The sequence below is a fragment of the Sapajus apella genome, unplaced genomic scaffold, assembly GCF_009761245.1.
Source record: "Sapajus apella isolate SASKATOON/1434 unplaced genomic scaffold, GSC_monkey_1.0 scaffold20, whole genome shotgun sequence".
NCBI lineage: Eukaryota > Metazoa > Chordata > Mammalia > Primates > Cebidae > Sapajus > Sapajus apella.
In genome coordinates this window covers 27,475,246-27,501,850 of record NW_022436960.1, presented here as the reverse complement: position 1 = coordinate 27,501,850, position 26,605 = coordinate 27,475,246, and the positions used below count along the sequence as shown (strand labels likewise).

General features: G+C 48.8%; 1 protein-coding gene and 1 non-coding gene across 10 annotated transcripts in view; one reads left to right on the top strand and one right to left on the bottom strand.

Moving 5' to 3' along the window:
- JDP2 (Jun dimerization protein 2) overlaps window positions 1-26,605 on the top strand; it is a 44,704-nt gene that overhangs the window by 6,942 nt on the left and 11,157 nt on the right. For all 9 annotated transcript variants that reach the window (XM_032287799.1, XM_032287803.1, XM_032287798.1 and 6 more), the window contains one exon: window positions 4,082-4,305. In XM_032287799.1, coding sequence (XP_032143690.1) covers window positions 4,105-4,305 — 201 coding nt within the window. In that variant the 5' untranslated portion in view covers window positions 4,082-4,104. Of the gene's footprint in view, window positions 1-4,081; window positions 4,306-26,605 lie in introns of those variants that run through there.
- Window positions 8,701-8,866, bottom strand: LOC116558102. Its single transcript, XR_004271836.1, has one exon.

Genomic DNA, 26,605 nt, shown 5'->3' with positions numbered 1-26,605 from the left:
TTTCAAATCACTAAAGTTGCCTTTCCGCCTTAGATCGTCAGCCAGCTCTTTGCAGTTAATGAGAATCCAATTATGAACGGCAGCTGCTCAGTTCCTCCATCTTCTGCTCCCCCAACCCCCAGAGATGTTTAGGATGACTTCTCGCTGGTGAATGTCAGCTGTTGTGGTTGTCTCCTAGGAATGGCATGGCTGAGGGCTTTGTGGTTTGTATCTGAGCAGTTAGGGACTCTTTTGCAGGGGGAGGAAAGAGAGGGGACCTTTGCCTCTACAAAGGAAAGACTAGTGCCTTGTCTCCTGGGTGAGGCTTGTCATTGGGATGGATTCACAGGGGAGCAGGAATGGCAAAATTTATAGGGCCACTGCTCCCAGGGGATGGCCGTCCCTTCAGGGGGTTCCACAGTAGCAGAAAATTCATTATATTTTGGGATCATTTGTTAGTGTCTCATTTATACCATCTGTATGAGAATAAACAGAAGCTGCAAGCAGAGCCTATCATTCCTGGAACAGAATGGGGTCTGGCTTCTATCTCCCAGAGATGGAAGGCTTAGGCAGGGAAATACACAGAAGCCTCTGGAGTGTTTTTCTTGGGGTCTACTGTGGGAATGAATAACTTGGAGGTGAAATCACAGCCTGATAATGAGCATCTAAGCTTCTAAAGATGGATTCTTACTGCATTTGCCAAATTTTGCTCTGCCGTGAATTTGCTGTCATTTGTTCATTCATTTATTCACTTATTTCTTACTTCAACGAGTATTATTGATGACCTTTTCTCCACCAGAAATGATGCTAAGCACTGGGGTCACCAGGGCAACAACCAGCCATGACTCCTGCTTACCACCTGGAATCACGGCCCTGCTGGCCATGTGGCCACATGGTTTCTTTCAGGCACAGTTGTGTCGCGAGGAGTAGGTCTTCCTGCTGGCCCCTTCCCTGTTCTCCCTAGAGGAGGTGGGGGGAGACATGCAGCTCATCCACAGGGCCCTGGAGCAGCCTCCCAGCATGGCAGGCTGCAGCTCTCTCTGCATTGCAGATTCCATTCCAGAGGGTGGAGAAAGGGCTCTCTTGCTGCCACTGGGCTCCAGTCCAGCTCAGAGTTGGGGGATCTGAAGACACTGAACACCCACATACCAGAGGTCCCAGGGGCTATTTCTATGTCTGGGCTCCCATACAGGGTACCATGGAGTTATTCAGGGAACTTCCTAAACCTGGATCTCCAGGGCAGGTGGAGGGTCATCTGTGCAAGACAATGACCCTCTACTATGGGCTGGTGTCTGAAAGCCCACCATGAGAAAGTCATTCCTTCTGCTGAAGGCATCATTACCTACTGGACCCCAGGAAGGGAAACAAAAAGGGCAGGGTGAGACAGCTTTGGCCTAAAACCCTGGGACCAGGAGTTGAGCCCTGGCTCTGATCCTCTTCAGCTGTGTGACCTTGGGAGGCCATTTAGCCTCTCTGAGCTTTAGTTTCCTCCTGTCAAAATGAGGATGTGGTTTAGATGAGCACAGGTCCTGCTTCAGCTCTAAGACTGTAACTCAATGTGATTGAGTCTCAGATCCTTTTCCGATGGCCCGGGGACACTGGGTGAAGGAGGGAGAGAAAGGATGTAAGCGGGAAGCGTGCTAAGAGGACTGGGTATGGGAGGTACAGTAGGCAGAGCACAGATGGAGGAGCACAGGAGCACAGATAGGCAGAGCACACCACATAAAAATGTTGGGGCAAGCCAGGAAGCTATGGGCAGATGGCTTTATGGCAGATGCAGCAGGTGTGTTGTGGATGAAATGGCAGGCTCACTTCCCATTCCCAGGCACCTTGCTTTAGACACCCTGCTGTAGACAAAGTGATGGCCAGTGGAAGCCTTTGTGCTTGACGGTGCAAATTACTCACATGTGTTTCCCCTTAGAGAAATAGAACTTATTGGGAAATAGACTCTGGACTTGGACAGGGAACCAAATTTCACCTTCAAAAGTGAAATGGAGATGGAGAATATGGCTTGCGCTTGTGGCCAAAACAGGTTCACGAATGCCCCTTTCTGGAATGATCTACACCTGGGAAGCTGAATAGGCGCAGGTGGTCATGGGTCACCCTCCAAGGCCACTCCTGCAGGAGACAGCCTAAGAACCATGTGGCCATCTGAGTACATTAACTGCCCAACAGAGAGGCATTGTCTGATGGACATCAGATCTTCCCTCTTCTGCCAAATACATCTCTCTCCATGGGAAGAGACAGGTAAAGATGGAAGGATAGGCCAAAGATTCTCCCTCAAGAGCTCTAAGCCAGTGAGGATTTTGATTTTATGACTCTGGGCAGAAAGGTGAGAAGAGGAAGAAATGATTTCCTTTACAGGACTAGAATCCAAGAGAAGTTTTGTACTAACATGCTACTTATTTATTATTATTATTTTTGAGATGGAGTTTTGCTCTTGTCACCCAGGCTGGAGTGCAATGGTGCAATCTCAGCTCACTGCAACCTCTGCCTCCTGTGTTCAAGCGATTCTCCTGCCTCAGCCTCTCATGTAGCTAGGATTACAGGCATGCACCACCACACGTGGCTAATTTTTGTATTTTTTAAGTAAAGACGGGGTTTCACCATGTTGGCCAGGCTGGTCTCGAACTCCTGACCTCAAGTCATCTGCCTACCTTGGCCTCCCAAAGTACTGGGATTATAGGCCTGAGCGACTGAGCCTAGCCTTAATTTGCTACTTATAAGGCTGCTTCAAAGCTAAGACTGTACACATCTGACCTCCATATTCCTAGTGTCTGCTGCCTCATAATATGTGGTCAGTAACTGGATGGATGGGTAGGGGGGAGGAGCCCTTTAAGGAACTGGCTTTATTGGCAGACCAGCTTTCTTCACCGCCATCTGTGTCTTGAAGTGACCATTTCTTTACCCATGAGCTTCCCTCAGTAAAGGGAGGAAGCATTCCCTTGGTGTTGACCTGCCTAATTTACATCCTTCTTCCATGTCTGAATGTCTTCCTGTGTATACCTTTTGGGTCTGGCAGAGCCAGAATATGTGTTTGCTCTGAGAATGAAGAGACCATGGAGGTGGCCGGGCATGGTGACTCACACCTGTAATCCCAGCATGTTGGGAGGCAGATCACTTAAGGTCAGGAGTTCGAAACCAGCCTGGCCAACATGGTGAAACCTCGTATCTACTAAAAATACAAAAATTATCTGGGCATGGTGGCAGGTGCCTATAATCCCAGCTATTCAAGAGGCTGAGGTAGGAGAACTGCTTGAACCTGGGAGGCGGAGTTTACAGTGAGCCGAGATTGTGCCACTGCACTCCAGCCTGGGAAAAAAAAAAGCAAAAGAGACCATGGAGGAATTTTCTGGTACTGGGTTCCACAGGGAAAGGACATGCTAATTAATGCCACCTGCTTTGCCTCAGTCTCTTTCTCATAGATATTTCACACACTCACCTTTAACTTTGATTGGTTTCATCTCCTATTCAGGGTGTCTTAACAAGTATGCAGAATAGGATGTGTGATTGAGGGGAGGCACTATGCGAGACCAAAAATAGCTTCCTCTGAAACAGGTGCAAAGGTGCTTGAGGTTCCGCTGTTATAATTCACTCTCTTCGGAGACTGTATGCTGCCGTTTACATCCCAGCTCCACCAGTTTTAACTGTGTACAACCTCGAGTGAGTTATCGTTCTAAGCTTGGCTACTTCCTCTGTGTAATGACCTCTGATCCAGCCTAATAGGACTGGCGGCAGGATTACCGTGGGGCTGGCACATAGCACATGCTGAATACATGTTGCTGACGACTGGGTCAAGCATTGCCTGCGAAATAAAGGCAGACACAAACAAAAAGAAGAAGAAAAAACAAATTAAAAAAAAACAACAACAAAGAAAAGGCAGACACTCCGGGCAGTGCCAAGGGTGACCTTGTTGTGAGTGAATTGAGCAACTTTTCCTCTATAACAGGAAGGACTTCATGGCAGGAAAAGCAGCTGGGTGGGAAAGGGATTCAGGGGAACATTGGTGAAAGAAGCGACAGTCATGGGAAGATGAGGGACATGAGTCCCCCTGGAGCCCCTAACCTGGCTGACTGGCCTGCTCTTTTCCTGCCCACTCCAGGTTGGCCTGCCACTCCTCCTGCTATGATGCCTGGGCAGATCCCGGACCCCTCGGTGACTGCAGGCTCCCTGCCAGGGCTTGGCCCCCTGACTGGACTCCCCAGCTCGGCCCTGACCGCGGAGGAGCTGAAATACGCTGACATCCGCAACCTCGGGGCCATGATCGCACCCTTGCACTTCCTGGAGGTGAAACTGGGCAAGAGGCCCCAGCCCGTGAAAAGTGAGGTGAGCGAGCCTCGTTATCCCTGGCAGATTCCAGTCTGGCCCTAAACCCACCATGGAACCTTAACCTTAATGGTCAAAGTGTGATCTGAGGACCGGTAGCATCCATACCATCCTGGGGCTTATCAGAAATGCGGAATCTCAGGCCTCACCCCAGGCCTTCTGAATCAGAATCTGCATCTCAACAAGATTCCCCAGGGATTCATGGACATATTAATGCTTGAGAAACACTGGGCCAGGGGAGGACGTTCAACCTGTCTCTGGTTCTCCAAGGGGCAGGGGAAGAGTGATAACAGTAATGAATAGCAATATCTCGGCCATCTCTCCGGGGTGGTGGGAGGATGGGGGAAAATGGGAATGTGGACATGTTTTAAAAAGTAGACAAGAGAATGCCAATATTAGGTTATCTTTTAAAATTGTTATCATTACTTACATCATGGCCTCCACCCCTCTCGGCCCTTTCTGCAGCTGAACCAGGGAAATTGGAAGAAGAGTAGTGTGGCCTCCCTTCCCAAGCAGTTGCCAGAGCTGAGCATGGCCTCAGTCACCCAGCAGCATCTGCCTTAGATGACATTTGCCAGGGACCCACATGTGGAGCACCCACACATGGCATTTGCAAGAGACCCCTCCTCAGGTCCCTTGCACCTGCAGCTCTCATGAGCCCTTTTCTAGGGGCACTGGTGAGCAGCGGAAGTCCCGGCATGGCGGAGGATCCATGCAGGGCATGCTCCATGGCCACTTGCCCAGGTCTGGCCGTTTGTCTGAAGGCCTGCTCCAGCAAGGTTCCAGCAGGGCCATTTCTTCAGAGGCCTGCTGGAGCAGCTGCCCCCTGGAAAGGAGAGGGAGCCAGTGGTGGCAGGTGGGGAAGAGGCTGGGACTGGGAGGGTGTGGGAAACAGCTGAGCATCTGGGAATGGCGGCTGTGCCTGGAGGGAGGATTCACAGGCAAAGGTGAGCCTGGGCGGACTGGGAGGGCTGAAGTGCTGGCAGTGCTGGAGAGGGGGCCTTCTGCCTGGAGGAGGTTGTCTGGGTACCCGCAGGCAAGCGCTGGGATAGTAGCAGCTATTTCTCAGCTCCCCTTCTCCTGACAGGTGCCTAAGAGCTGCAGAGGACTGTTGGGGACTTGGCCATAATGGCAGACTGGCTGTTTGCAGGCTGGACCTGGCTCTCCGATGTATTTTGTTTGGCTAGCTCTGTGTTTTTAAAAAAATGCAAACCCACATTTCACTTAAAATTTTTTATCAAAAAATAGGAAGATCTCGTCACCCACTGCCCTGTTCCGGCATGGCAATGGCTAAATGCGGTGGACAGAGGCATGTCACTGCTTCCTCTCTCCAGTGGGACACAGGCCTCTGCACCTCCCTGTTATTCTTGATCCTGCTTATATTGTTGGTTTTGCTTCTGCTGCTACCATCTGCCTTCATTTTCCCCTACTGCCTGCTCCCTGTAGCCATTTGTGCTCAAGACGCGTGAATGAGGTCCATCATAGGTGCCTACTAAAGACTGTGGATTAGAAGATGCGAGTTGACTGTGATTCTATTCTTGTGAATTGATCTTGTAAACCAAAGTGTTGTCGGAGCCCTTCCCGGCTTATTTAGTATTCTGTCTTCATGATGGAGGGTCCTTGCCTTTTGGCCCTCTGCTCCTCACCTTCCCAGGTCTGTAAGTTGAGAGCATCTCTTTCTGGGTCATTCCACAGTAAAATTGCCATTTAGAGCCAGTAGCTGAGCAGCTTCATGCGGGCACTAAGGCTATGTGTGGGTTGATGAGGATCCAGGTGTCTTGGGCAGAGGTGGCCAAGCTGGGATTCGCCTGGGGGGCTGAGTTACTGCCTCTCTCCTCTGCAAAAGGCACTGGAGGAACTCTTTCCTTTTTTTTTTCGGAAAAGCCACTTTTATTTGGGTTGGGTATTTTTACATCTTATAGCCACCCCCAAATTGGTGGCATCTGCCCTGTACCCGACAGTGATGCGCTGTCCTCACAGGCACCCACAGACGTGCACCATCCAGGCCGTGAAAATAACAAGCCATTTTTAGGGCATATTTGCATGTCCTCTTCCTCGCTGTCAGACTGCAGTGCTATGGGGGCGAAGAGGCAGATGGAGCTGTGAGATTGTACCGATGGAGAGGGATACCAGCCCTGCACTGCGAACCGACCTCCAAATGCTTCCTAGGTCAGATCCCAGGGGCGGGGAGAGCTAATTCTTGGAGTAACTAAAACCTAAAGCGGGGCGGGGAAAGAAACTTGCAACTGAAGAATCTATGGTCCAAAGATTTATTTGCATATGGCAAACCGCCTTGAGTGGATTTTCTTACTGGCATTTTGGACTAGCAAAAGTTTCTTGAATAATAATCAGATACTAGCTCATTAAACATTTAATATGTACCAGGCCCTGCGCAAAGAGTTTAACATGCATGACTTCATTCATTCCTTATTCAGTCCTGGAGTGCAGGTTATCCCCATATTAAAGAATAATTTGAGGTTTAGGGAAGGGATTCCGTCACTCAGGGTCACACTGCTGTGATGTGATAGCGCTGGGGCCTGGTGTGGTGGACGATACGGCCATTGCAGCCAGGTCTCACTTGTGCAGAGCTAAGTCCTAGGCACAGTACTAGGCTCTCTTTGTGAAGTACCTTGTTTACCCTGCACAAGCACCCTATGAGGTAATTAGTGTTGTCGTGGTCATACCCACATTACAGATGAGATCAACAAGACTGAGGGAGGTTTGAGGTCACTAGCTGGCAAATTAGCTCAGGCAGTCTGCCTTGAGCCCAAACTTTAACCACGTGCTGTGTGGCCTGCCATGCCTCTATACCCCTTCCCGGCTTCTAACCAGAGCTTGGTTGGGCTGGGCAGGCTGGATGAACCTGGCCCCAGAATATTCGATCATTTCGATGACATTGCCCAATGAGTGCTGAACCCTGCAGTTCTGCAGCCTCATTTTCTCCTAGCCGAGAGAGAGAGAGAGAGAGAGAGAGAGAGAGAGAGAGCGAGCGTGCATACCGGCTGAGCCGCTGTGTAGGCAGCTCTGTCAGAGCTCGCTCTTGGGCTGTTCACCTTGCAGGGGTCAGCAGTCACCTGGGTCGTGTCCAAATGCACAGAGCAATTCAGTAAAAGAAAATGGGAGGAATTAAGTTCAACGGCAGGTTTTGTGAATTATAAAGTGCTTTGTGCTGATGTCATTATTATTATATGGTCGACTCATGACGTTAAACTGTTTTGGTGCCAACTGCTTGCCTGCAGTCCGTTTGTTCAAGCCATGTTCCTTAAGCACTTTGCTATGTGCTGAGCACTGCACCAGGCACTGGGAACCCAGCTGCAGACCAAGCCTTACATCTCTCAGCACTGCATATTGCAGTGAGGGCATCACAATATATAAGGTCAGGTAGTTGTCAGAACCATGAAGAAAGATTAAGCAGACTAAGGGCATGGCATTGGCAAGACCGCTCATTCTGATGGTTGGCCAGGGACTCTGGGAATGTTATTTCCTGGGTTATGGGATTTTTAGAGATGTTGCTTCTTTCTCGCCCCTTTCTCCTTTCTTTTCTCATATTCCCTTTCAGGACAGCTTTGCTCCCTGGCTTTCTCCCGAGATTTCCTTCCTTGACTTTTCCTCTGTAGCCCCTCTCAGCTGGACTCCTCAACAAACCAGTCCCGATTGGCCTACAGATCTTGGCCCTTCCCAGGTCATCTCCCAGCGAGCCGTGGCTATGGTGGCCACACCCTGTCTCTGGGTCTGGAATGCATTTTCAGTTGGGAGTGGAGGGAGGCCTGAAGCCCCATCCTTGCGCACGCGCATACACACAAAACACTTACTGATCAACCTGCTAGACAGGACCCCTCACCTTCTGGCTACCTCTCAGTGCTCTAGAGGGGACTCAGGAGTTCAAGGAAGGCTAAACTGGATGACCTTTCAGGAAAGAGGCTGCAGACTGTCATTCTGGGGGCAGGAGTCGGCCTGCAGATGAATCTTGTTCACAGGGTGGTTTTCTTTTTCTTTCTTTTTTAACAAAATCACAGTGTGGTTTTCTTTTTCTTTTTTAAAAAATTGAATGAATTGCTATATTTAAAAGCCAGGAAGTGTGGACTCTCTGGCTTCTTTTAAAAAACCAGAATATCTAGCCACATCAGGCCACACCCTTATATGCAGCAAGAGGTCGGAGCTGAGGAGCAGATGCCTGCTGTCGTGTGTACAGTCTTGGGTTTACTGCAGTCCCCACTACTTGCTGATGTCCTGCCCGCATCCCACTTCACACTGTCTGTATTACCAGTCTGATTTTGAGTCTGTGACCCATGTTCAGGTCCCACAGACCTTGCTTGTTGGCTTGAACATTATTAGCTGTGTTAACTCAGCAAGTCGCTTAAACTTTCTTTTTTTTTTTTTTTTTCTTCACTATCCAGTTGTGCCTCTGAGTTATAACTCAGAATGTATCATTACACACTGGGCTTAAAAGACTCATCGTTTTTGTTTTAATATTGCACTTCTTGAACCCAGCTACCACAGCACATCACGAGCCTTTGACACAAGGCTAGGATATAGATAGCTCGGTTAGTATCAAGGGCTGGTGGCTTAAACTTTCTATCCCTTGATTGCTCTATCTCCCAATTCTCATCTCCAGCTAATCGTTTCATTAGGTTTTTCTATTTCTGAATTTGACTTCAGGCAGAAAAAAAAGAAAATACAACAAAAATCAAACCAACCATTCCCAAACTTGGCTGGTCATCAAAACACCCTGGGAAACTTCTTAACATAGATTTCCAGACCCCACTCCAGGCTGATGGAATCAGAATCTCCGAGGATAGAGTCTTGGGAATCAGTACAGCTAATAGGCCCAGAGATGACTCAGCTACTTTTGGAAACGTGACTAAACGGTTTCTTCCGATCCTTGTCAGGGAGCTTTCTGAGGGTGTCACCCTAAGGAATTGGTGCGTACGTATCGCTATGGACTGCTCTTTCCAACGTAGGGCAGTTCCCTGTGTGTATTCCACATGAGGGCTGGACCTGTGTCCTCATCAGTTTCAGAGCTGGAGAGGAGACTTGACGGTCTGTGGATTTCACATTGGCGATTTCCCATCTTTTCCAGGGCCCCTGGAGAACATTGAGAGGGTTTTCCCCTTTGGATGAAGTGTGAATAGGAATCCATGGACCATAGAGCAGCCTTGGAAGCCGTGTTCACTCAGCCCCAGGTGGTCTTCCCAGACTTTGTTCATAACAGAGACCAAGACGTGCATCCATGTTTAGCCTGAGCAGAAAAAGTTGCCCCAAACCAGCTGATGTGCTGGGTAAATGTTGGCCTAAGCACGCCTGTGTTTTTAGTGATTTGAAACGTAAAGGCAGCCCACTGACATTTTTTAGCAAGCTTTGCATAATTGGTTTTTAATTGTGGCTCTCTGGAATAGCATTGGCCTTCTTCCCCCTGACTCAGATGCTTTTTTTGTCTCATACTTGTTTGGCAGAGAGGTCCAATCTGTCCTCTCTTGGAACAGAATCTCCCAACTCATCTTTGAAATCTGTAATTTCCACTTTAGTTCCATTACTTTGTTAGCACATTTTTGAAAACTGTTAGCTTAAAAAAATTAAATTTGAGGGAGAATGAGTGATAGTTAAAGGCAGCTATGAGTGTGTTTGACATTGGCCCTGTGGTGTTAAGTCTTATTTGATACCATATCCAGAGCATTCACAAGGGTTCTGAAGCTTTTCTTTAAAATCGGAGGCTGGTCACACCCACTGCTATCCTAACACAGGGTCCCTTGGAGAGGTGGTGGTGAGGACGTGGCTGGATCTCTATGTCCTTAGCAGCAATCACACACCTCTGAAAAGCTCAGGAAGTCTTATGGCTTCTTAGGTTTTCTATTAATATCTTAAAGTGAGGATAATAATACCTCCCTATTAGTGTTGTTATGATTTTTTTTTTTTTGAGACAGATTCTCACTCTGTTACCCAGGCTGGAGTGCAATGGCGCGATCTCGGCTCACCGCAACCTTTGCCTCCGGGGTTCAGGCAATTCTCCTGCCCCAGCCTCCTGAGTCGCTGGGATTACAGGCATGTGCCACCATGCCCAGCTAATTTTTTTTTGTATTTTTTGTAGAGACGGAGTTTCACCATGTTGACCAGGATGGTCTCGATCTCTTGACCTCGTGATCCACCCCCCTCGGCCTCCCACAGTGCTGGGATTACAGGCTTGAGCCACCGTGCCCGGCCTTTTTTTTTTTTTTTTTTTTTTTGAGACAGATTCTCACTCTGTTGCCCAGGCTGGAGTGTAGTGGCGTGATATTGGCTCACTGCAGCCTTGATCCCCTGAGCTCAAGAAATCCTGCTGCCTCAGCCTCCCCAAGTAGCTGGGACAAAAAAATTTTTGTATTTTTTGTAGAGATAGGGGTTCTGCCATGTTGCCCAAGCTGTTCGTGTACCCCTGGGCTCAAGCAATCCTCCCACCTCAGCCTCTCAAAGTGCTGAGATTACAGGTGTGAGCCACCAAGCCTTGCTGTTGCCATGATAATGAAATGAACTAATGCTGCCAAAGGTTTCACATGATGCCTGGCACTTAACAAGACACAGATATAAGGTAGGCTTGTGACTCACTTTTCAAATGTGTTGATCATGCAAGGTAGCTTTTATAATTGAATCAGAAACCTGTTTCTTGGGCTTTTATTGACTCGAGGGTGTTGTGCCCTCAGAAATGGTGGGTGGTCTGAGTGTTTGGAGGTGCCTAGGTGTTGTGGGAGCGGGGTACCATCCAGGCCTCCTAACCAGAGAAGCTGCTTCTAGGGCCTGGGAAGAGCTCCGGGCTTGGGTGCAAGTTCTGGGTTCAAAGTCTGGCTCTCTTGCTCATTCCCAGCATGACCTTGGGAAAGTTAGCTCGAAACTAACCTTTCCAGTGTGGTGCAGTTTCCTGCACGTATTCCACACAGTGACTGGATCCGTGTCTTCGTCATGGAGTTTCACCCTGAAGATTAAGTGAGGTGCTGTGTGAAAGATGACCTTGACTGCAGTTCAGTGTGTCCATAAATTGCCTTTGTTAGAGGCTGAGTCCATGTGTAGTGAAGCACCTGTTCTGACAGAACTGACCTTTCTAAAGTGTAAGCCTGGGCTTCAGGGAAGCAAGCACGCTTTCCTGTTTCTGGTTGTTTATGCAGTTTAGATGCAGCCGGAGTTTTAGTTATCATCGCAAACCATAAATGAGAAGGCTCTTCAAGCCTCTGTTTTCCCCTAAGCTGCCTTCTGTGACCCGTTATCTTGTTTCCTGTGGTGTTAATGTCATTGTTGGATTCCCATCAACCATCAATTTTTTTAGCAGCCCTAAGAAGGGCTGTCAACTCTACTGTCAACGCTATCATTACTTTGATGTTCCCAGATCTGCTGGCAACATGGACTCAGAGTTGGGAAACTGAGCCCTTTCATGGGTGAGGCTCATCTGGCTGAACAACTGTGAAGCCATTTAAGTGTCTGTTCCTTCTACTATGCCTAAAAGGCACAAGGCAACCTGGCCTGAGGTTGGAGCATGGAGATCTAGAGGAACTGATGGGTGGATTCAGGGGGGATATGAAAGTGCTGGGAGTGAGGGCCTGGGCCTCCTCTGGGTTTAGCTACCCCTCGAGGTTGTGTACAGCCTTCCATATGCTGGGGCTCACTGACTGTGCTCTGCTCTGTGGCTGCAGGGTCCCCCTTTACTCACCATAGTACATGTGTATGCTCTGACAAACCCCTCCGTGGTTTGCCTCATTAGCCCTCCCTACCCGCTACCAGCTCCCCAGGCCCCGTGAATAAAAACTCTTGCCTTTTTGGAGGCAATGTAGCAAAGCAGGACTGCTACACTGGAATAGTTTGGCTTTGGAGAGTTCACTAGATGTTTGAAATTCAATTTCGTCCCTTGTAAAATTAGGGGGAATAGACCCCTACCTAGTATCATAGACATAAATTATCTCAAAATGGATCAAATACTTTAAGGGTGAAAACTAGAAAACTCTTAGAAGAAAACTGCCATAAATCTTTGTGACCTTGGATTAGGCAGTTGTTTCTTAGATATTGCACCAAAAAAAAAAAGCAACAAAATAAAAAAATAAATTGTACATCATCAAAATTTAAAACTTTGGTACTTCAAAGGACACAAAGTAAAAAGGCAATCCACAGAAGGAGAGAAAATTTTTGCAAATCATAGATCTAATAAGGGACTTGTATCTAGAGTATATAAAGAATGATTACAGCTCAATAATAAGACAAATAACCCAGTAGGAAATTGGGCAAAAGGTCTCAATATGCATTTCTCCAAAGAAGGAATATAAATGGCGAATAAGCATGTGAAAAAATGCTCAACATCATAGCCATCAAGGAAATACAAGTCAAAACCACAACGAGATAGTACTTTGCACCCACTAGGACGACTTTAATGAAAAAAGAGAGATAATAACAAGTATGGGTGAGAATGTGGAGAAGCTTCCATCATGAATTGATCGTGGGAATGTAAAGTGATGCAGCCACTTTGGAAAACAGTCTGGCAGTGCCTCCAAGGGCTAAACAGCTCCCATGTGATCCAGCAATTTCACTCACACATATATACCCAACAGAAAGGAAAACATGTCTATACAAACACATACATGAGTGTTTATAGCAGCATTATTCACAATAGCTCCAAAGTGGAAGCAGCTCAAATGCCCATCAATTGGTGTATGAATAAATGAAATGTGGTCTATCCATACAATGGATTATTATTTAGCCATAAAAAGGAATGAAGAACTGATACATACTGTAATATGGATGAACCTTGAAAACATTATGCTGGGTAAAAGAAGCCAGCCGCAACAGACCCCATATTGCGTGGTTCCACTTAGATGAAATGTCCAGAATAGGCAAATCCTTAGAGATGGGAAGTGGAGCCAGTACCATGGCTGCCTAGGGGTGGGGAGATGGGAGGAGTGGGGAGTGATGGCCAAGGGATATGGGGTTTTTCTTTTGGTGCTGATGAAAATGTTCTAAAATTGATTGTAGTGATAGTTGTACAACTCTGGGTATGATACAAGCTAGTGAATTGTATACTTTAACGGACAAATTGTATGGTATGTGTGAGTTTTATCTCAATACAGCTCTTTTAAAAATGGAGCATAATAATATCTGCCTTACAGGTGTGTGGGGAGGCTGGAAAGGGTTAATGTATGCAAATCCCCCAGTGTGTAGCAATGTTCCAGAATTAGTAGCTAGGGTTATTCAAACCCCCTTTTAGGCCAGCAGCAGTGAAGAAACCTTTTTTCCTTTTCATTGCTAGTAACTATCCAGAAGCAAGGAGAGCAATCTGATAGGATTTCATATAGAACTAGGGAGGATATATGATATAGAACAGCAGTTTCTAACTCTGGCTACTGATTAGAATTCCCCCGAAAAGTCTTTCAAAAATATTGATCCTAATTCAGTTGGTCTGAGAGGGGCTGGTAGGTGTTCTAACCTGTAGACATTAGCTGAAAATCCTGGTCATCCAGGTAAGAAACGAGCCCTGGTCTTTGAAGGAGCGAGGGCATCTGTGTTCAGGACAGCAGTCATATGCAAACAATGCACTTTTAGAGTTTGCAAATTTCTTTTGGAGGCATCATCTCCGATCTGTTCCAACCACCCTATGAGGTAGTTATTGGTAGCATGAGTTGTTAGGGAACTGAGGCTCAGATGATTAAGTCACTTGCTAGGGTCTCATTTTTAAAGCATAATTTTGTCTATTAAAAAAAAAAGGCAAGATTCACACACATGCTCACACCCATTAGTTATCAGATCTAACACCTTGGAGAGCACTGCCAAGGTGACATCTGGTGCCAGGTTAATCTATTTTGCAGACTTCAGAACAAAGCTCTTCCTGCTACTTCTCATTAGCTGATAAGCATTCTGAGAGTGGAAAGCAAGCTAATGAGGCACTATCTATCTTCTATCTATTTTTTTTTTTTTTTTTTTTTGAGACAGAGTTTCTCTCTATCGCCCAGGCTGGTGTGCAGTGGTGTGATCTCGGCTCACTGCAACCTCAGCCTCCAGGGTTCAAGTAATTCTCCTGCCTCAGCCTTCCGAAGAGCTGGAATTACAGGTATGCACCACCATACCTGGCTAATTTTTGTATTTTTAGTAGAGACGGGGTTTTATTATGTTGCCCAGGCTGGTCTCAAACTCCTGAGCCCAAAGTGATCTGCCTGCTTTGGCCTCCCAAAGTGTTGGGATTACACCACCGTGCCCAGCCTATCTGTCTGTCTGTCTGTCTCTCTCTCTCTCCCTGCCTCCTACTTACCATCTGTAACTACTGATCTGAATGTACAAGAAAAACAGAAGACAGGAATAATTTGGATACGAGATTATCAGAAACCTGCAACTATCCCAGATAACCTCTGAATTAAAGGTTTTCCACCAGCCAAAAACACATCCTTTTGTTCTCATTGAATGACTATAATAAGGATATGATGCAATTATAAGCCCTTAAGTAAGCCATTAAGTAAAATATACACCACCTTGACCTATTGAGTATTTTGTGGTATCATTTGAGCAAGATGCTTCTGCTGCTGAAACCAATGGATGCTACTCAAAGTGGGGTCTGCAGGGGCACCAGCATCTGGGAGCTTGTTCGAAGTACAGATTCTTGGGTCTTACCCTAAACATACTGAAGTACACTTTCTAAAGGGTGGGGCCCAGAAATCCATGATGCAATAAGCTCCCCAGAGGATTCCGATGCTCCCTGCTCATGCAGATGACCTGATCACCCCTTCCAGCTCTGACTGGCAATGATTCTGAGAATGGTTAAAGGGTCTAAAACCACATTTTTCTCAACACCTATCTCAAGTTTCCTAGATGGATCCACCTGCCATTGGATACTCATTAACGCGTATTGTCCCCCGAATCTGTGTAAGGCAGGGGTTGTTCTCTGAGTCAGCAAACGCCTTAGTTATTCCACGTCTGGAGATGCTCAGCATTGCTGTGTCCACGCCCTAAGGGACTTCCCAATTAATTAAGCTGCCAAGCTTGTCAATAGGCTGGCTCCTTTATTGTTTTAGAAGGGAGAATCAGAGAAGCTATTCTCATGCCAAAGGAGTCCTCATTTGCAGCAGTTCTGGTCTGATAATTGATGATCCACTCCACAGCCCTCTCGAGGGGGAGCTCTGTGACCCACCCCATCTGCCTCAGTGTGGCAAAGCCCTTCCATACCTCCTCTCTGCTCTTAAATTGCATCCATCTCTTTAAATAAATCACTTGTGGTAACCCCCCCGCCTTCCATCCTCCAGGCTGGATATCTCTGGTTGTGAACTGTTTGGCCCTTTCACCTCGGTGGGGTTTGTATTAGTAGATGTTCAGTACCCTTGATGGAGAGGTTGCCTTTGCTGGGAGATTTGTCTGTTATCTGTGCCTTGTGCTTGAAAGAAATGGGCTGAAATGCATGTTTTAGCCACACACCCTGCATACAGATTAAATGGAGCTGCCTTGGTAGAGAATAATTAAGCCAAGGACCTTGTTTTTCACCTTCATGATGAAAGACAAATGACTTCCAAAGGCTTTAATAGGATGGCACTTGAAATGTTCTCCTACTTTGGCCAGCTCGGGACTTTCAGAACAGCCTTGTTCATAAATATTCTGCGCAACGACTCCATTTTCATTTAATTGTAGATAGAGTCATTTTCCAGGAGCTCTTGTCTCCATTTTTGACCCAGTGTAATCAAGGCATATTACACCATTTGTTGTTGTTAAAGAGTCAGTTTCAGCTGTATTATTAACTCTTTGAGAAGAAGACAGATTTTTCCCTGCCAGATGCACTCTGCTTCTCACCAGTCTTTTGGGGGTGGCAAGAGTCTTGTGGGGGCCACCATTTCTCTCCTTTTCTCATCCTTTGAAGTGACTGTCAATTGCACAAGAAAACAGATTGATTGCCTAGTGGGAAACTAGACCCCACTAAATCATAAATATGAAACGAGCCTGAAATAGACATATTTCAGCAAAAGACATCCTTCCCCAAATAGCTCTTCTCCAGCAAAAGGATTTCCTAGCAATCATCATCTCTTTTTCTCTTCGGTGTTAGGTTTTTTGCCTGTGCCAAGGTGATTTTTCCTATGTCTCCTGGACTCTTTCTCACTTTTATAGTAACAGTGTTTGCTCTTTCCTTAGCAGGACCGGCTGCAAATGGGTGTCACCCTGCGTAGCTGGCTTTCTCAGGCTTTGTTCCAAGCACAATGCTCTCTTTTCTTAGCGGTGGAAATGGGGCTGTTCTCCACTGCTTTTTGAGAGAATGGCCGTTTCCTATTCTGTTCACATAAACCAGCCTCACACCTCGGCAGCCTATTGTTTTTGGGGTTCTCTTAATGCAGAAGGTTTTTACTATGGACAAGGGGAGTTGGGAGGGCTGTGGTCAGAGACATGCTTCATCTTGCTGAGGTACGAGGAGACCGAGGAGTCAGTTTAGAAGGATCCACCTGTGGGTTCTGAAGCCCCACAAGGATTGTAGGGTGTCAGGCTTTCAGTTCATACAGAAAGCATCCCCAGCCTCTTCCCAGAAAGCATCCCCAGCCTCTTCCCAGAAAGCAGTAGCCTTCCAGCTGGTCCTATCACTGTCTGGCCCAGGACCTGGGCACACTCATTCCCCTTCTCTGACCCTGAGTTCCTGGCCTGAGGATGCAGGCAGGATCTAGAGTCTCTAGGTCTTCTCAGTTGCAGAATCTCAGGCTGGAGCTGAGTTTGCAACCCTCCTCCCTATACGGTTTCCTGCCGATGCTGTGCACACAGAGCAAGAGCTTATCCACCCTCGCCCCCAGCCATGGGAGCCGAGTGACTCATCTTGGCAGGTGGAGCCATTGCCTCTGCCAGCTCTTATTCAGAGCCTTCACCTGGTGGTTGGCTGAGCTGATTGAGTGAGCACAGCGTCCAGTGTGTGGGTTTGTTCACAGGTGAATGTGCTTGATTACATCCTGGTGTTGGGGACAGCTGGAATGAAGTGGAAAGAGCCCTGGACTTAGAGTCAGGTGTCCTGGGTTCTTGCCCAGGTCACCAGCTCTGTAGATCAGGCCTTCTTCCTCCCTAACCCTGCAAGGTGCTGAGCACACAAAAAGTCAACAAGATGCAGGCTTTGCCCTCATAGAACCCCCAGTTTAGTGAAGGAGTCAGAAACAGAGTATAGAATAGAATACAGTAGGGGCCAGGATACACTCAGAGAAGAAGGACATCTCCTCAGCCTACGGCTTCTTGTGGGAGGTGATGCTCCAGCTGCATGTACAGGAGACATGAGAAGTAAGCAAGGGGACAGCAGGCCAAAGGCATGCCGGCCAGGGAAGTGTGTGGGATATGGCAGCTCAGCGTTTCAGGAGCATAGAGCAGAACCCTGGGATCGACAGGAGGTAGGACTGCCGCAGGTTGGGCCAAGTGCTAGCAACCTCATTTGACATTGGAGCTTGGGCTTCATCTGGAGGGTAAGGTGGACAGTAACTGGGTCAGATTTGCATTTTAGAAAGATCCTTCCGATGACTGGGGTGCAGGATCTGGAGGCCTCCTAAGGGGCTGGGGCAGTAGACCAGGAGAGATAGTGGGCCTGGAAAGTGACAGTGGTGACGGATGGGGGAGCAAATCTGAAGATTTAAAATCTAGAATTGGGCCAGGCATGGTGGCTCACGCCTGTAATCCCAACACTTTGGGAGGCTGAGGCAGGCGGATCACCTGAGGTCAGGAGTTCAAGACCAGCCTGACCAACTTGGAGAAAGTCTGTCTCTACTAAAAATACAAAAAATTAGCAAGGTATGGTGGTGCCTGCCTGTAATTCCAGCTACTTAGGAGGCTGAGGCAGGAGAATTGTTCGAACCTGGGAGGTGGAGGTTGCAGTGAGCCAAGATCATGCCATTGCATTCTAGCCTGGGCAATGAAAGCGAAACTCTGTCTCAAAAAAAAAAAAAAAAAATCTAGAATTGAATGGTTGGTGTGATCAAAATTGGAGATAACAAGAGGGACGGGGTGTGGGGAGGCAGGTAGTGAGCCCTTAGGGACGTCCACATTGAGCATCCAGCCCAGCTGGCACTTGGATAGTTGGGTCTGCAAATCTAGATTTGGTTGGCATTAGTGTATGGGTGGTGGCTGAAACCACGTAAATGAAAATGGATGGTGATCCATGGGCTGTGCATATGGAGTGAGGAAGAGTAGCAGGCCATGGGTGGGACCTGGAAAACAGCCCGGAAGGGATGGGAAGAGGCAGGAGACTGGAAAGGCAAGGTCAGAGGACAGGCAGGTACAGGGCATGGAAAATTCAGGAAAGAGAGATGATGCACAGTCAAGCAGAGTGTCCCAGGAGGACAGACTGAGCAGTGTCCTCTGGGCTGGTCTGTGAAGACCCAGTCCCTGTCCTCAAGGGTCTGCTTTGGAGCAAGCCATTTTCTTCTCTGGGACTCAGTTTCCTCATCTGTAAAATCTAGGGATTAGCCTTGGTGCTTCCAAGAGCCCCTGGCACTAAGAGTCTGTAAAAGCAGAAACTTCTTTTTTCTTTTCTTCAAGACAGTCTCCCTCTGTTTCTCGGGCTGGAGTGCAGTGGCACGATCATGGCTCACTGCGGTCTCAACATCCTGGGCTACCGGTACACACCACTGTGCCCAGCTAAGAAACTGCTTAAAAGGAGTTAGAGGGCACCCTTAACCCCTTCTCCCCTCAATCAGGCCCATGCTGCCCTTGAAGGCTGGATAAATAAAAACCCAGGGAAGTCAGAGGTGGAAAGGACTTTGCGGAGATTTTAGCCCAGCCCACCGTGGGGAAGGTGGCCTGATGGAATGGAGTCAATCCCTATCTTTTCCCAGCTTGGCAGCCTCGGGCAGACACTCCACCTCGCTGAACCTCAGTTTTCTCACTTATAAAATGAGGCCCCTAAGACCCAACTTGCAGATGTGTTTGAAGGTTAGTGAGAAGTGGGAGCTACTTGTGTTTATTAAAGATGAGCCCCAGGACCTGAGAGGTGACCTGGTTGACTCAGGGTCACAGAGTAGGGCACTGTGGTGACCAGAGCCCAGGCTTCTGAGGACAAGCCCTCTAGGGTGGCTGCTTGCCAGAGGTCATCAGTCAGCAGTCGTGGGCCAGCATTGCCCACAGATGTGTTTTGTTTGGCTTATGCGGTGTTCCTTTCACTGCATAAGTTGCTGACATTCAAAATTGGGAGATTTTACTTTAAAAATTTATATTTTCTTGAAAACTTGGAAGAATTATCAGCACTTGAGCCTGCATCCCACTGGGGCTAGTTGGGGTGTCCCCTCCTGTGGCAGGAGGGGTGGGCATTGCCCCGTCCAGCCCTACTCCCTCACTAATGGTGAGTTACTTGCTTGACCCCTGGAGGTGATGTGAGTTTGCAACCCCAGCCTCAGACTGACCATTTGTCTTGAATTTTCTCCTAAAGCCCTGCCTGCTGTTCATTGAAATAGCCCAGTATTTCACAGCTGAGGCCCAGACCTTTGGCCATTGAGTAAGAAGGCCTGGCAGGAGACAGGAGGGCAGAGAGTTTCCAGCAGCTCAGCCTCATGGGGGATGCTGGGAGGGCCTGGCCCCTGCTGGCTGCAGGGGGGTCAGCAAGGGTGTTGGCTGAGGGCCCCAGGGGTTTCCTCATTCCTCCCTCCTGGGGTAGGAGGAGGCAGAGGAGGCTGTGGCTCTCTGTCCCTGAACTACCCTACTTTGTTGATGGGGGGTGGGGGAGTGGGGAGGGACCGCAGCCCCTGGCTCCCTGAGCTCTGTTTATGTGGGGGAATGTCTGGTATGTTTGGTATTTGGGTGTTTACTTCCCAGGGTGCTCATGGGTCCCTGGTGTTGAAATGTGGCTCCTCCATGCAGGGGGGCCCTGGTGGGCCTGGCCGGCTATGCAAGGCCCAAGGCTAGATTTGGAGGCTGCGGGGCTGTTACTCCAGGCCTGCTCACTGACAACTCAGCATGCTCAGAACGCCACGGCCCACCCTGCTCCTCTCTCTCTGCAGGTCTCCTTTCTGTGCTGCATTCTACCCGGAGGCAGGCCAAGCTTGCTGTGGCTGCAATAGCACCGCCTCCGCCTTGCCTGGGAAGGAAGGCAGGGAAGCTGGCATCACAGAACTCTTCCTGTGTTCCCGGCTCTGGGCTGGAACTCAGTCCTCATTACTACTGTGTGCTGCAGGGCTCAGTACCTTCCTGTACAAGTAAGAAATGGAGGCTCAGAGAGGCCAAGTAACTTGCCCAGAAGCACACAGCTGGTCTACAGCAGAGCTTCTGGGGGAACCCAAGTCTTAAAGACCACCCCCCAACCCCACCAACCAGAGCTCACACTGTCAACTCTGATGCCACAAGTCTCAGATGAGCCTGGTTCTTTCTGCCCAGGCAACAGTCTTAGGATGAGATGGAGCCCTTCAGACCTGTGCTGCCCCAGTTAGTGCCAGGGCTTTTCGGTGTTTCTTTTTTCTCTATTTTTGCTTGTCACTTCCTTTAGTGCTTTGTCAACGTGAGAGTTTCTGTATTTTCAGTGCTTTGGGTTGGGAATGTTGTTTCTCTTTCTCATTCTGTGTCTTTGTGGGTCCTGAAATCTATATTTCTGAAAATGCTTATGAAAAGTCAGAATTCAGAATCACATCTGGGCTGCTGTTTGCCACTGCAGAAATGCTGTGCCACCTGCAGACAGGGCCTGAGGAACACAGGGATGGGTGAGGGTTAGGCCTGAGAGGAACTGGTGAGGTGCCCTCCTTTAAGCCCCCTTCTTAAAGCCCCCTCCTTTAAACCATGGAGCTTGAATGTTACACCTTCATGTAAATTGTGCAATAACGTTTTTAAAAAACTGTTAACAACTTCTAACTCTAAGGGCAGTGATCACGCATAGACCACCTACCCCTTGAAGAGCAGGACGTGCTCGGGCCCTGTGGCCCAAAGACCTGGACTGGAATCCTGAGCTGTCACTAAGCATCTCTGCAGCTTTGATATTCTTAACTTCCTCATCTGCAAAAGTGGGGAAGCTGATAGAGCTGTGCTGGGTGACTTACTGAGACAGCGAATTAAACGTAGTTAATTTAGGTAATAAACACTCATTCTATGCCATGCTCAGCTCTGGTGGCTGGGTGGTAGTGGTGGAGGTGATAGACTGAGATATTTATATAGTTTAACTATGAGTTGATTAACTAAGGTTCTCATGGGAAACTGACATGAGTGGGCAGGCAAACGTGCATGGGAAAAGGTCAGTGCTGTTAGTGATTGCACCTTGGAAATACACAGGGAGATGGTAACAGAACAGGGCTTGGTTTTAGTTTGGGGTAGTCAGCAAAGACGTCAAGAATTCACAGAAGGAACAGCAAGCGCAAACCGGGGGACAGGGAAGATAACTTGTCATTGTGAGGGAGAGGAAGGAGGCCCCGTTTTTGGAGTTGAGGGATAGAGGAGAGCCGTGTAGTGGGAGGTTAGAGAGGCAGGAGGAGCCAGGTTTTCTCGGTTCTGTGGGCCACATGTGACAGAAGCTGTTGGAAGGTTGCAAGCAAAGGAGCTGACTGTGTTTTAGCCAGGGAGAGCCCTTAGGAGCCACTGCAGTCATCCAGGGCAAAGGTGATGAGGGCTTGGACCAGGCTGGAGGCAGCAGGGATGGAGAATGTGGTGGACACGTTAGAGATGTGTTTTGCAGGTGGAATCATTACTACCTGCTGAATAGACTGTGTGAGTCCTTAATTGGCTCCAGGGCAAACTTCTCTGGACACTCAAATCTGTGTGCACATGTACTGCATGCAGACCCTGATCCAGTAGGTCCAGGCAGCCTTCAAGTCTCAGCATTTCTAGCAAGCACTCAGGGGAGGCTGATTGTGCTGTCAGCCAACCACACTCCACAGTGCCTGACTCCAGGCAAATATCCAGGAAGTGCTCGCAGTGGGGATGACCGAGCCCTGTAGGAATCTGTCAACTGTTGCTGTCATTGACTCCTGCCTAAAGGCCCTGACCGGGGCCGGGACTGGGGGTGGACTTATGTGAATCACAGAGATGGGTGCATACAAGGGATAGTCTTGTTTGCCGGTCAGATCCATTTTCATCCTACCCTGCTCTGTGGCCCAGGTAGCCCATCTCGATGGACTGCATTACTCAGGAAGTCCTTCCACGCTGGCTTCTGGTTGAACTTGGCCATTAGGTGGGACCAGCCTTGGAAAAGAATTTGGGATATTCATTCCCCTGATCCCTCCCTGCCGGGCACCTGTTGGGCAGTGGCTGTGTTCCTCTACCAAAGAGCACAGCTCCTGTCTGATGACTATCTCCCATGGCTAAGTGACAGCTCTCTCTGGGTTCCAGTCATCACCCTTGATCTTAACCCCTTTAAGCCAGAGGTCTTAGTGACTCCACTGTTGCTGGTCCCGGGTTCCCTAAGCTCCATCCACCACTCTAAATAGTTCCCTCATTAATGTCCTTTAAATAATCACCTGTGGCTGGGCACGGTGGCTCATGCCTGTAATCCCAGCACTTTGGGAGGCTGAGGCGGGCGGATCACAAGGTCGGGAGATCGAGGCTAAGATGGTGAGACCCCGTTTCTACTAAAAATACAAAAATTAGCTGGGTGTGGTGGTGAGCACCTGTAATCCGAACTACTCGGAAGGCTGAGGAAGTAGAACCTCTTGAACCTGGGAGGCAGAGATTGCAGTGAGCCAATATTATGCCATGGCACTCCAACCTAGCAACAAACAGAGTGAGACTCTGTCTCAAAAATAAATAAATTAATTAAAAAATAAACACCTGTTTCCTGCTGGGACCCCCTAGTCTAGGAGCTTTGATACTGACCGAGGGGACTACCTCTGCCTTTGATACCAACTGAGGGGACCACCCTTGTTCGGTATTGAGGGTGGTCCCCTCAGTCGGTATCAAAGGCAGAGATAGTCCCCTCTTTGACTGGCTGCTGCTTAAGGGCCCTTCTGAATCCAGACTCTGCTGCTTTCTCAGTGGTTTTAGGAACATTGATGCTTTCTCAGCAGTTTTAGGAACATTGCTCCTGGGTAGGATTTCTCCCCTGGATCACTGGGGACCATCTTCAGCTCCTTCATTAGCCCCTGGCATCACCTGACTTCCAAGGGCAGAAGCTTGGTGTCCCAGGCATCTTTCAGTGGCATGTGGCAGAAACCTTCTCCCTTCAATTCTTCCAAAGGAAGAATTTTCAGGACAGATTCATAGTCCCAGTGATAAGGAGCATAGTCAGGCCTCCCCAGGGTGGAATCAAGAGGACCAAGACAGCATCTTTCTCTGTGTGTCTTCTGTCTGTCTACTGTCTGTGCCATTGGCTTCCATCCACAACTCTGCATGTTTCTCTCCCTGTGGCTCTGTCTCTCTGTCTCTGTCTCCCCTTCTTCATCTCCGTGTTCTGTGTGTTTCTCTGTCCCACTGTCTCTGTGTCTGTCTGTCTCTGCCTGTTTGTCAGGAGCGCTCTTGTCTCAGGGCCTGGTGGGGTGAGCTAGCCTGGGTGAAGTGCACGGGGCCGGGCCATTTAGGGAGGTGCTCCCTCTCTGGTGCTGACCCTGCGATTGCTTAAACGTGTGCCTTGGGCACCTTGTCTGCCTTCCCTGCTCCAGGCCCGGCTTTTCTCCCTGTCTCCCTTTCCCTCTCTTTGCCCGTTTCTTTGTCTCTCGGACTCTCTCTTAGAGCTGAGTGGTTGTTTCTCTCTTGTCATGTGGTCTGTGGTCTCTGTTCACTTTAAACTTCACAGCCCAATCTTCCCGCCTCCCCAGGCCCGTGGCTGACGTTGGTTGCTTGGCCCTCCAGGACCCCTTAGTCCAGCACTCAGGATCTCCCAGTCCAACTGAAAATTCCAGGAGAGTGAGTCCAGCTCGGCACAGCCGTTCATGCCTTGTCCAGTCAGTTGTGGCAGGGGCTTGAGAACAGGCCGTCTGAGGAGGGGTCTGAGTGAGAAGGGGCTGCTTGCACACGGGCCATCTTGGTCCTGAGTCCCCAGGTCTCTCCATCCAATATGAAGTGCGGCGCGGCAGCACCCCTCACTGCCAGGACCCGGACAGTCTTGCCCTTGGGCCTTCCTGGGAAACTGCAGGAAAACAGAGCCGACACTCAGCTTGAGAACAAGGAAAAGCATGCTCTGACCCCCAGCCTGCACCTCATGGTTCTTTAAGTGTATTGAGCGTCAACCTGCCTCCTCAACAATCCTGGTTCTTCCAGCTGTATCTGCGGAAACAAATCATCTCAACCAGTTTGGGGTTCCGGTTTCAGATGTCAGAGCCGTGTGTGGTGCAAACACTCTCTGCCGTCTTTCACCCACTCATGGCCAAATGCTTCAGAGAATTCAAGAAACACCAGGAAGGAGAAGGCAGCAGCCCTGACTCTGGGGATGAAAGAGCCCCGAAGAGGGCTGGGGAGAGTCTCCAAGTGGTCCCCCCTGGGGGTGTAGATGGCGCTGCCCGCATTAGCTGTGGGCATGAGGGCAGAGGAGCTCTGCTGAATGCCTCTCTTGTTTCTGATAGGGCCTCAACAGCTGTTGTCTACATCTCTGGGCAACTCTTAAATAGCAGCAGGATGATTTAGGGGCAATGCAGCACAGTTTTAATGGGGAAGGTGTGAAGATGGGGCTTTGGGGTCACATTTTGCCTCATTGGGAGATATCAGCCAAGGTGGGGAGCATGGGTACAGAAAAGGCCTGGGGATGGGCTTGGAGGCTGGTGGTGGCTGTGGAACTGGGGGCTCTAAGCTTCAGCACACACCCTAAATTTTTTACGGGCCTGCTTAGGACTCATGCAGACTTACCATAGCTATCAGGGGCCTGTGCCCCCAAATCTAGACTCTGCCTTCAGCCAGTGTGCTTCTGGGGAAGGCAGGCCCCAGTCTCCCAGTTTTGCTGGTCTACTACAAATAGAGAGAAGAGGCCATCCCGGCAGAGAAAGCTCCTGTGAGCACTGGGGAAAAAGCCATGCAGGTGCAAACACGGGCCATAAGTCACTTTGTAATGAAAGAATCCAAGCCTGTAGCATCTCTCTCTGGAATCCTTACTTTCATTCATTCATTCATTCGTCTGAGTGCCATGTGCTGTACCAGGTGCTGGGAATGCTCAGGTCCTGTCCTCCAGGTTAGCAGGGAAAACAGGCACCTACGTAAACCAAGGGCTGTGGTAGGATGCGGTGGAGACTCCTGCGGTGCTGTAGCAGCACCAAAAGAGCAGTGGATTCTTTTTCTTTCTAACTTTTATTTTAGGTTTAGGGACACGTGCAGATTTGTTATATAGGTAAATTCGTGTCATGGGGGTTTGTTGTACAGATTATTTCATCACCCAGATTCGAAGCCTAGTACCCAATAGTTGTTTTTCCTGATCTCTCTCCCTCCTGTCAGCCTCCACCCTCAAGTAGGCCCCAGTGTGTGTTGTTCCCCTCTTTGTATCCATGTGTTCTCATCATTTAGCTCCCACTTATCAGTGCGGTATTTGGTTTTCTGTTCCTGTGTTAGTTTGCTAAGGATAGTAACCTGAGCTCCATCCATGTTCCTGCAAAGGACATGATCCCATTCCTTTTTATGGCTGCATAGTATTCCATGGTGTATATGTACCACATTTTCTTCATCCAATCTGTCATTGAGCATTCAGATTGATTCCATGTCTTTGCTATCGTGAATAGAGCTGCAATGAACGTACGCATGCATGTGTCTTTATAGTAGAACGATTTATATTCCTTTGGGTATATACTTAGGAATGGGATTGCTGGGTTGAATGGTAGTTCTGTTTTTAGATAAAAGCAGCTGATTCTATCCAGGGAGTCAAAGGACCTTTCCTGGAGGAGGTGACATTTACTCTTGAGGTTGAGTAAGAGTTTACCAAGTGGGAAAGGAAGGATATCTGAGAGGGCATGGCTGGCTTGGAGAAGGGTGACACATTTGGAATAGAAGGTGATGCAGGAGCGGGTGAATGTGGCTGCAGAGAGGAGGAGGAGTGGCCCCTGATCTGGGCCTTAGCCTGGCCCAGTTGATCTCAAACTTTCTTCCAGCTCTGAGCCTCTTTGCATCTGCTGCTGAAGCTTTCTCTGCCGTCTGCTTCTGACTTTCTGTGGAATAAAGCCCTCTGCGGGGTGAGGGTAGGGAGTAAGGCCTTGGAGGACAGAGGTTGGTTGCTCAGGGGAGGACACAAGGCCCGGCAGTGCCCAGGCTGCACACATCACCTTGACAGTTTGTGGGCAAACCCTCCTGGCCGAGGGGAGATTGCACGGCCAGCCACTTCCTCCAGTTCCTTCCCTCTGCCTGTCGTCACGGTTACCTTGGCCTTGTTGGGGGTGAGGTTAAGGCTGGGCGGAATCAATTTCGGCCAGGTTTCTATTTTCCCAGATGCAGGTCAGCCAGAGGAGCTGTCACTTCTGGTTCAGTTTCAAAGGAGGCCAAGGGA